The sequence below is a fragment of the Leishmania mexicana genome, chromosome 20, assembly GCF_000234665.1.
Source record: "Leishmania mexicana MHOM/GT/2001/U1103 complete genome, chromosome 20".
In the NCBI taxonomy this organism is placed as follows: domain Eukaryota; phylum Euglenozoa; class Kinetoplastea; order Trypanosomatida; family Trypanosomatidae; genus Leishmania; species Leishmania mexicana.
The window spans coordinates 2,070,424-2,080,863 of record NC_018324.1 but is presented as its reverse complement, the minus strand read 5'-3'; the positions used below and the strand labels follow the sequence as shown (position 1 = coordinate 2,080,863).

Genomic DNA, 10,440 nt, shown 5'->3' with positions numbered 1-10,440 from the left:
ACACGGCTCCGTGTGTCTGTGTAGGCATCTGCACTTTTCCTGGTTATTATTACTATTATTTTTTCGGCTTCCACCTCTCTGTTTTTCTCTCTATCTCTTTACCCCAAGCACCCGATCGCTTGCCTGCGTCTGGTCGTGTTCGATCTGAACACCCCTCCCCCTCCCCCTCATCCTTTGCCGCCCTTTTCTATTGTTTATATTCCTCTCATTTTCGTTTCGTTTTGTTTTTTTTCCTTCTCAAACAATGTTGCCTTTCGGATGTCGTCCTTTTATTTGCCGTGTTTTGCTGGTGTTGTGCGCATGTGTTATAGTGTTCCTCCTACCTTTCGGTATCCCTCCTTTCGTATGTACTGCACGCGTCCCCCTTCCCCATCCTTCCTCCACCCTTCTCTCTCTCTCCTCTCACCGACGAAGAAAAAAAAGAAGAAATGATGGAGTGGCGGCTCAGGTGGGCCGTTGCTGCCGTCGTTACGATTCTTGTCCAGTTCAGATCTCTGTTTCCTGTTTCGCTTTTGTTCTCTTATTTTTTTTTCCTTCTCTCTCCCTTCTTCTTTTGTTCTTTTCTTCGTCCTTGGCTTTGGTACTCGTCTGGTATCTCTTAACTACTCCTTCTGTCTCTCATCTCTGTGGGCAGACTTGCCTGTCCTCCGTCCTCGAGATCTTCCCCCGCCCCCTCCCCCCTCCTGCCTCCTTCTTCCGAACCGCTCTCCTAAAGTAGACGGTAGAGTGGACAACGAGAAGAGGGAGGGTGTGTGGTGGGGGGGGGGGCGAGAGAGAGAGAGAGAGAGACGGTCACACAGCGTTGCATGGATAGTGGAGGCAAAGCGGAAAAAAAGATGTTTTTTTCTCGAGAGTAAAACAGAAAAAAAAAAAACAAGCGAGCGACATGACTGAGCAGCGCCTCATCTCTGTTTCTCTATCCCCGTGACGACGATGCGGCATCCAATCTGTCCATCCAGCGTGATCACTCGTTTCACGAGGCGCATGAAATGCGTGGGGCCCTCTGGTGCAAGCCACCTCCGCGTACCACCGCAGGCGCATCACAGGCTCACACACAGGCATCGACACATATACCATCACATCTGACCTCCTTACCTCCCTCTGCCATGTCGCTCTTCCGTCTCCTGGCCCTCATCATACTCTTCCCTGAACTGCACACTCGCGCAACAGATGGAGTTTTCAAAACGCGTTGGTGAGCTTGCGCACCTCACACGGCGCTTGAGTCGCGTGCAGACTGACGAAGCACGTTCACGGCGCCTCCTCGCGTCTGCATGCAGCGCGCCAAACGTTGTGGAAAATGAAGCAGGGCTCCGAATCTCGGCCAGCCAGCAACGAGTGCGCTCGCCCGCTTCAGTGCACCACCACACCTTGTCCGGATGTGCGGCTGCTCAAAACCAGCTGCTGCTTCGACGCATTCCACTTTCTGTCTCACTGGTGGAACGCAGCTGGTGGAAGCTGGAATGCCGCCAGCAACAACGGGAAGCACAGCGAGGCGCAGCGCCTGGCACCATTGCCGGCTCGGCTTCATCACCGCCGGCTAGCAGCGCCGATGTCTCCACCCCTTCTTCAGCACCTGTATTGCAGCCCGAGAAGAGCAAAACTCTATCGATTGTGCAGTCCTCACCTGCAGCGTCGCGCCAGCACCTCGATGCTGTTGCTCTCCTTTTGAAGCTTCTCCACTCGGTCGAAGAGGCGCGTCGACAAGTTCTGCGGAGGAAAGAGAGGACAGCGCAGCGCAGGTGCGCCGCAGCGGACGACAAGTGGCGGAAGTTTCAGGAGGAGCTCGCACCGCAGCTGCGCCGCCGCAATTGGAAGAGTGGAAAGCAGAACGACGTGCGCAGTGAAGACAGTGTCGCGCTCCTTCGGGGAACAGCCAACATGCTGCAGGAACGCTGCCGCGCCGCTAAGGAGGATGAGTCGCTTCTGCGCGCCTCGCTGCTCGCCCGCTCGTTTGTCTCGGCACGCCTCTGGGAACTGCTGCTGAGGAAAACTGTGTGGACGGCGGCTGTCGTAGAGCACAAGCGTGCGGTGGCGGCGACTAGTAGTGAGTCGTCGCTGACGGCACCTCAGGCCACGCGACTGCTTCTCATGTGCCTCGCATTCACGCGCCTCTCGTTGGGGGTGTTGCGCGACTACGTGGAGGGGGGATGCTTCAGCCGGCACGCGCCCCGCTTCGTCGTGTCGATGCCGTCGCGGTCGTGGCAGTCCCGCAAACGGAAAGTAGACATCTGTAGCCTCGACGGAGATGCCGCGCTCCGCGCGGCGGCGGCGGACACGTCAGTCGAAGCCGGCGACGGTGCGCGCGATTCCAAGGACCGCTCTAGTGTCGATACAGCTCCGGGCAGCAACCAAGAAGATGCACTCTTTTCCATGCTGCAGGAATCCCTGCAAGCCCCTGGCTCTGCTGCCGCCGACGTCGCACCTGCGGCAAGCGCGCCACGCGCCCATGACTCCGCCTCGAACAGCACCAAGCGCAAACGGCGGCCGGGCAGAGTGGCGTCCATGCGATGGATTCCACCTCACACGGCGCATGTGATTCCGCTCGCCTCGCAGACGCTCGCCCTCCATAGTCTCGTTTTGCCAGAGATGGACGTGCCTGCGCTGCTGCGTCTCGGCTGCGCAGCGGAACTAGTCGATCTCTGTGTAACGCTGCAGCGATTGGCCTCTTGTGTGCTAGTTTTGTCGCCCCAGCAGACGCCATCGCTTGCAGACAGCACGCAAGCCGCCAAGTCGCTGCAGCACGCTCTCCACTGCCTTGAGGACGCCATAACAATGGTGGGGCGTCAGGTGAAGACACACCTCGTCACTGAGCAAAGCGTGCGTCTCTCTAGCGAGCCGATAGCGGTGGCGACGACGCCTGGGCGCCTTCAACCTGCGGACGCCGCACGGCTTGCGGTTCAGCTGCACAGACTCCGCCTACTTCCCGTCGGTGACGCAGATGCCGCGCTCTTGCTGTCGCAGCTGCTGCGCGACATGTTCCCTGAACTGCGAACCAAGACGAGTCGCATATTGAGGGAGAAGGCACGACAGTCTTCCCTCTTGGCATTTGCCACGCGTCCGCACCGCATGAAGCTATACGTGCAACACGGCCGCCGAGGCGCAGAGGGCTACGTACTGGGTACCATTGTGCAGCAGGCGCGACTGCAGCAGCGACAGCTTGCAGCGGCACTCCGTGCGCAGCACATCTCCGAGGTTCATGTGCAGCAACTGGGTGCATTTGCTGAATCTCTGCCACCGAATGAACTTGTTCGACTGATTCAACTGTGCGCGAGCCACGCACACAGCAGTCACGTAATGCAGCAGCGAGCGTTGTCCGCCGAGGCTTTCGATACTCCGGTGACAGGATGCCTCTTTCTTGCCGAGGCTCTGCTCATCTCGGGTGCGCTCCAAACAACTCCTGACCAACCAAGTACGCTCTCTTTGCAGGAACTAGCCATCTTATGGGATGCTGCTACACTGCTGTACCCGCTCATTCGTGCACGGAGGGCGCAGCAGCTCGTGGGCGGTGCTGGTCGTTCGCGCCTTTCGCATGCGGCAAAGACCGAGTCCGTCATCTGGGCAACCTTTACCGAACACGTGTTGGTGATGGTGAACGGGGCTTTGGCACAGCGCCTCCAGAGCCTGGAGAAGCTGCGGCAGCATGAGTCTACGGCGATGCGGCGCGCTCGCGTCACGAGCGGAAGGAAAGCAGCGTCAGATGTCGCCGTCGCGGAGCGTGAGACTGCCTTGATAGACAGCCGAATCACGGCCGACGGTTTAGTCAGCCTCGCAGCAGGCGTTCTAGAATACGCGGAGCACGACGAGAGTGTCTCCACTCGCAGCGCCACCGCTCGCACACACTCTTCCTCACTACCAGTGCAGAAGTTGGTGCAAGTACTCGCTCGTCTGCTGCAAGAGCTGGTCTTTCATGATCGGCAACTCTGGCACTCTCTCAGCATCCTCCCCGCCACCCAGCGCAACGCCGTGGAGCGTCAACTTGTGATGTGCTTCCAGACTATGGGTATGCTGGACGAAACAACGACTCGCGCGCTTGACGCGCTCAGCCGGCGCAGCCACGTCGAGTTGTGAAGGAAAAGAGAAATCACGGTGTAAGGCTGCCGCTGCATTTCCGTCAGCCGCGGTGCTTTCATCGTGACTCACACAGCGGAGGATGACGCCGAGTGCTGCGTGGATCCCCTTTCCCTCTCTGGGTTGCCTTCTCTCCGTTCTTTCCGCCCTCCTTACATCCCGCCGTTTTCTCCTGCATGCCAAAACAGTATAGGGAGGGAGGGGGAGGGGGGTCTCGCGTCGGTCTGGTTGCCAGCGGCGAGCTCGTACAAGCTCGGTGACGGGGAGAAGTACGTTAACACAGACCGCTAAGAAGCGTCAACATGAACACGGTAAAATTCTGCCCACGCCCGCGGAACTGAGTTGCGGAAAGACGACAAATGTGCGACATCGGAAAAGATCAGAAATAAAAGCACGAAAGGAAGAGGACGGAAGCGTCTTTTGTTCTGTACGCGTTGGCAAGACGCATACACACACACGCACACTTCCGCCACCACCTCGACTCCCCACTGTTCTTGCCCCACAAATTGTGTTATCGCTCCTTGTATGTCCTTTACTCTCTCGCTCGCCGCCTTTCCCGCCAACCCCCGCCCTACACACACACACTCTGAACACCTCAGAGACGCTGGCCTGCTCCACACCTCTTCGACACCGCCATCTCCTTGCTGTGGCTCCAAAGCCCTCTCTTCCAACCGCTACGCCAACCTTTTCTTGTTTGTTCCGCTGCTCCGTTCGCAAAACGCCCTCGCCACCTTCCTCCTCCATACATCTCACCAGGTCAACCGACAAACACACGCCGTACGCTCAGTGATACATCGCGTTGCGGGTTCTTCCTCGCTTGGTGTATGTTGAGCTCTTGTTGCCCACGCAACCCTTCCCCTCCCCCTCTCCCTCCCTTTCTTCTTTCGCCGTCGAGGTTTGCCCGTTACTGAGGGGTGGCCATCATTCCTTTTTTTCGTTTACCTTGTTCTGTGTCGACCCCTTTCTCTTCTTGTTCTCTGCCTTTTTTTTCCTTGGGTGTGCTGAACGGTGGCTGCATCACCACCTCGCGCTGCAATCACCATGGCATCTGTAGTTGGCAAGGTCTTCTCTGGCATGAGCCAGGTTGCCGTCGTGTGCGGGCTCGCTGGCGCCGTCTACTACCGCCGCGAGTACGGCAGCATGGCCACCGACGACGCCAGCACCGCGCACTCGCTCATCACCTTCTCCAAGGACGACCGCCGCGATATTTACGACGTCGCCATCGTCGGTGGCGGCATCGTTGGCGTCGCCACGGCACGCGAGATACGGCAAAAGTACCCCAGAAAGCGCGTCATCCTCATCGAGCGCGAGGCCGATGTGGCGCAGCACCAGTCCGGCCACAACAGCGGCTGCCTCCACGCCGGCATGTTCTACCCACCCGGCTCCGCCATGGCGCGCTTGTGCCCCCGCGGCCACAGTCTGATCATCGACTACTGCAAGAAGAACAAGCTTCCCTATGAGCTGTGCGGCAAGATTATCGTCGCCATGGAGGACAGCCAGCGCCCAACCGTGCAGCGCATGTACGACTGGGGTGTTGCGAACGGCGTCAAGGGGCTCGAGATCCTTGAAGGCGAGGAAGCCATCAAAAAGAAGGAGCCACTGGTGACCGGTGTCTCTGCATTGTGGTCCCCAGTTTCGGGCATCATTGACTTTTCGGAAGTCACACGCTGCATGCTTCGGGAGATGACGGCCCACGCCAAGAACAACTTCGCCACGCAGTTCCAATTCGATGCTCAGGACTTCGTGGGCGTGTCGGTAACCAAATCGAAGGGTGCAGGCGCGGAGGAGATGGTACTCATCCGCGGCCGCGAGAAGAACCACCTGGGGCCGGAGAAGACCATTTTGGCAAAGAACATCATCACTTGTTGCGGCCTCGACAGCGACGTGGTGGCGAAGCACTCTGGTGGCATTGTGGAGTGGCTGGGCAAGCGTGTGGTGCAGACATATGGCTTTCGCGGGCGGTACTACCAGCTGACGCCGGAGCGCCGCAACATGGTGCACATGCACGTGTACCCGTGTCCCGATAACCGCAAAGGCTTGAGCGTCGGTGTGCATTTCACGCCGACCGTGGATGTACGCCGTGGACGCCAGGTGATCGTTGGGCCAGGCTCTGCGCTGGCGCTGGATCGCTACGGCTACACCCCTTACGCGATCGACCTTGAGTACTGCTTCAACTGCGCCTTTAGCAAGGGCGGCTGGGTGAGTCTCGTCTCCAATTTCGATGTCCTCTTCCAGACGTACTACATGGACATCAGCAAGCGGCAGTTCCTTCGCGAGGCACAGAAGCTGATTCCCTCCATCGAGGCGAAGGACATTGTGGACAGCTACTGCGGCGTCATGGCCGTCGGCGTGGCGGAGGACGGCACTCTCAGCATGGATCTCGCGATGGAGTTTGCACGACCGCGTGTGACGGTGCCGGCGACGATGGACAAGAAGATGATGCTAGAGGCGGTCAAAGATGCGCCGCGCTCTGGCACGACCCTTGAAACATCTAGCATCTCAAAGCCGCTCATCCTGAACGTTCGCAACGCGCCGAGTCCGGCAGCCACCGCGTCCATGGCAATTGCGGAAGACATTGTGAAGGCCGCGAGCTCGCGATTCCAATGGTAGCGGTCCTGCAATGCCATAGTTTTACGGAAGTGTAACGCGAATCTCTCTGTGCATTCTCCCCTTTGGTGTGCTTCGTTCTCTCTTCCTTTTTTTGGTGAGGTGTGGGTGGGTGGCTGGGTGTCCCTCTACAACGCAAACGTGCTTTTCTGTGTGTGTGTGCCTTTTTTGGCCTTTTATCCCCCCCTTCCCCTCCACTACGAGCGCCGTGCTACCTTCCGCCGTTCGGGTGCTGTGGTGATCACTTCTCAACTTTCCAAAGAAGAGTGCTTGATCGTCATACAAGGCAGGCCCCCTTTTTTCGTAGTGGTGAGGGGGAGGGGGAAGGGCGTTGGGGGTTAGGTGGCTGCTGGGAGGGTCCCAGGGTGCGCGAACCGTGCCGGTTTGAAGCAGTAGTGCTGCAGCTTACTCACCTCATGGATGAAGGGTTGGGCAAGGACACCGCCTGGAAGGCAGACAGCAGGTGCTCTTCACGTGCCCATTTTACATCCACCCTCGTGGCAGTCCAGAGGTCATACTCGCTTGCAAACCGGTCCTTCTTTCTCGAGAGACAGAGAGTTTCGCGTATACCGGCGCACTTGGTGCGTCGTTGACTGGCATGTGTTCTGCTGTTGCTCTGTTCGCTTTTCTCCCCTTCTGCCTCTCGATCTACTCCCGTTTCATGGCCAAAGGGCAAACCCATTCCTAACGCCTCCACTGCCCTCCCCTGGTGATGAGGAGACGCATGGGCACCTACGCGACACCATCGCAGGCACGCATACATGTGCGACGAGGATGATTTCGAGTGCTCGTGTTTTCTTCCATCGCTGGGACGATGGCACCCTGGAAAGGCCGCCGATCTCATTGACGTCTGTGTTGTGATCTCTCCTCCGCTCCCCCACCCTGGTCCCTTGCCCAACTTTGTGCATCTCGCGTTCCTCTCCCTTAGCCACGTTGCACTCACTCGCGCGCATGCTGGCCCCTTCCCCCCTTCCTTCCGCTGCGGCGCGTGCTGCGGTGGCGCTTCTCTTCTTGATGTTTGGACTTGCTCATATAGCGAATGGTTGGTCTGGCGCCGACGCCTACACGATAGTTCTGTTGAACGGCTTTGACACAGACGTGGTTCTGCAGGATCAGTTCTACAACGCTCCCAACGGCACGCTCTTGACCATCGCGCGCAGCGGGTATCGCCTCATGGATGGAGGGCTCGCGCCGTCGACCTCTGCGCCGACGTTGGCAGCGACTAAAGAGGTACCGGCGTTGGTGAGAGAGACGGCATTCATGCCCGTCGGTGCCCTGGACGAGCACCTCTCCACCGCGATGGCGTATCAAGGAATGAAAGCCGTAGGTGGCCCTCTCCCGTTTCGCTGCCGACTCTCCGGGGAGTGGGTGGTGTGGAGCAAGGAGCGGCCGCGCAGGAGTGGTGTGGATGCGCAACCTCGAGGAAAGGGCGCTGAAGAGGAGCCAGTTCTGTTGCATTGCCGGCTCCCGCTTCCACAGAACCGGATGGAGCAAGCGTTGCAGCAGCGTCGCTACATTGCGCGTAATCGCGCTGCCATGTCCGCCGCACTCGAGGACTGGTGGCACACTGCTGCCAGCGAGCAGTCCTCCCGCTGCCTGTATGGAGACGGCGAAAAGGCACTGACCGGCAGGGAGCGATACTACGAACTGTGTCCCGCCGGCGTTGTGTATCGAGTTCAGCACCAGCGCCTGAAGCGCCTGCTACAGCAGCCCTCTCCGCATCGCGACACTGAGGGCGCCACCACGAAAGCCAAGGACACACAAACCGTGCTCGATTTCTTGCACACCATGCACCACAGCCTGTCGAGTCGGCAGGCCATATTGCAGAACCCACGGTACAACGGCGTTTTTGAGCAGATAGGCCGGTACCATTCGCGCATTTCGAAGCCGCGGTGGAACACGGAGTACCTGGTATGGGAGAGCTGGTATCCATCAACGAATCCTTGTGCTACACATTACACAGTACTCTCCGATTTTGCGGGGACAGGGATCGGTAACAAAAACGTCACCGCGCGAACTCGTAGGGCGCCACGTGCAGTTCGGCCTCAAGACGCCTACTGGAAGACCGTGGTGCGCTTCAGATGCCCGGCCCATCGCTCCGCGAACGAGACGCACAAGGCATCTCTCTGGACGGTGACGGAGGCCCGCCAGCTGTGCGAGTACCATGTGGAGGTGATGAGCGATCTGGTCTGCGGCTGGGAGCAGGAACTGGACAGTTTCAACGTGAACCCGGTGCCGTGTGTGGTGGTAGATTGACGCCTTTGGGATCGAGGAGGCAAAGTGCCAATGTGCAGCTGCCGCAGGGCCTCGCCGCCAGTCCGGGTGCGCATATATACATATATATGTGTGTCTGTGCGTTGTGGGTTGCTCTCCTTGTTTCTCTTCTCCACCCCCCCCTCGCTCCCCCACCAAAGCGCGGAGAAGGGAGGGAGAGCTCCGGTGCTCCTCGGATGCCACGCACCGCCGATCTGCTCGTCAAACACACACTCGAAAAGCAAGCGCGAAAGAATAAAAGAGTCGCATGTTTGTGTGTTTTTATCGCGAGCGTGGAGCTGCTGTGACGATAGCGAGGGAGCGCAGCGCCGCCAAGGTTTCTCCAGCTTCTTGCAGGCCCCGCACATGATGCAGCCGGCCTATTTTCCCCCCTTGCGCGTGTGCCAATGGGGTGACGTTGAGTATAAAGGCCAGCCTTTTTTTTTGCAGTCTTGTGTTTCACCCATGTACTCGCTGCCCACGCACATCTCCTTACTTCTCTACTTGCCTTCTCTCCCTCTCGCATCTTCTCTTTCTTCCCTTCCCGGCATGACAACGCCAACCATCAAGCACAGAAAGGATCCATGGATACGCCGCTGTAGAGTCGAAAGCCTTGCTTGACAAGAAAGGCAGGGTCTTTTGATGGGGGTGGGGCACTGCTTGCCTTCGGGACTCACACTTCTCTGCTGTCCTCACCGTCGCTCTCTCTCTCGCCCTTGCTTCTGATTTTTTATTCACGTTCCTTAGTTTCGGTAGCATGAGCAACGGTCGCCGGCGTGCATCGAAGCCGTCAGGCTCGCCGCAGCTCTTTAGAGCGAACCCACCAAAGAAGGACGGCGGCCTCTCAGACCCGCTTTTGCTTTCTCCAGACGTGCTCGACGACGCCACACGTAGAGAGCTGCTGCAGGATGTACTTCGCCATCGCCGCGCGTCACCGTCGTCGGTGGACCGGCCATCAAACCCAGGTGCCGTACCCGGCGACGCCCACTCGGACAAAGAGCCATTTGCGCACCAGCTCCGCACGCGGGTGCGCTCCGGCAGCAACTCCAACAGTGACATCCTTGTCACCGCCATGGCGGCACGCCTCAAGGACCTGGAGTCGCAGCACAAAGCGTATCAAGCGGAGCTGAAAGAGCTGCATGCCAAGTACCGCCAACTCAACGACAAGTATCAGCGAGAACGTCAGCTCCGTGAGGAGGCAGAGACGGCGGTGTTGACTCTCTACGACGAGAAAGAACTCCTAGAGGCGGAGCTGCGGGAGATGGAGGCGGCACACGCATGCGCATCCAGCGCTAAAAGCAATCACCCACTGTCACCGCACAACCGCGCGGAGAAGTTCACTCAGGACACCCGAGCCTCACCGTCGCACTCACCGCCAACACCCTCACGCGCCGTAAAGGCTGATCTTTTCAGCGGTGACTTCACAGACGGCAGCACCAACGACGGCGCCAAGGCGACGGAGAAGGAGGGACCGACGCACTTTGTGAATACGGCGCGACCCGACACCGTTCT

General features: G+C 58.7%; 4 protein-coding genes across 4 annotated transcripts in view; all 4 read left to right on the top strand.

Moving 5' to 3' along the window:
* Positions 1–1,170: 1,170 nt before the first annotated feature.
* LMXM_36_5470 (conserved hypothetical protein) lies at positions 1,171–4,068 on the top strand (the record flags this gene model as incomplete). Its single annotated transcript, XM_003874857.1, has 1 exon — positions 1,171–4,068. The coding sequence occupies one exon, from the start codon at positions 1,171–1,173 to the stop codon at positions 4,066–4,068; it is 2,898 nt and encodes a 965-aa protein (XP_003874906.1).
* Positions 4,069–5,109: 1,041 nt separating this feature from the next.
* LMXM_36_5460 (conserved hypothetical protein) lies at positions 5,110–6,678 on the top strand (the record flags this gene model as incomplete). Its single annotated transcript, XM_003874856.1, has 1 exon — positions 5,110–6,678. One exon carries the CDS (start codon positions 5,110–5,112, stop codon positions 6,676–6,678), a length of 1,569 nt encoding a protein of 522 aa, XP_003874905.1.
* Positions 6,679–7,626: 948 nt separating this feature from the next.
* Positions 7,627–8,931, top strand: LMXM_36_5450 (conserved hypothetical protein; the record flags this gene model as incomplete). The annotated part of the gene is made up of 1 exon (XM_003874855.1): positions 7,627–8,931. The coding sequence occupies one exon, from the start codon at positions 7,627–7,629 to the stop codon at positions 8,929–8,931; it is 1,305 nt and encodes a 434-aa protein (XP_003874904.1).
* Positions 8,932–9,685: 754 nt separating this feature from the next.
* Positions 9,686–10,440, top strand: part of LMXM_36_5440 (conserved hypothetical protein) — a gene marked incomplete at both ends in the record, with an annotated part of 1,930 nt that continues 1,175 nt past the window's right edge. Inside the window, one exon of the mRNA XM_003874854.1 lies at positions 9,686–10,439. Coding sequence (XP_003874903.1) covers positions 9,686–10,439 — 754 coding nt within the window. The remainder of the gene's footprint in view (position 10,440) is intronic.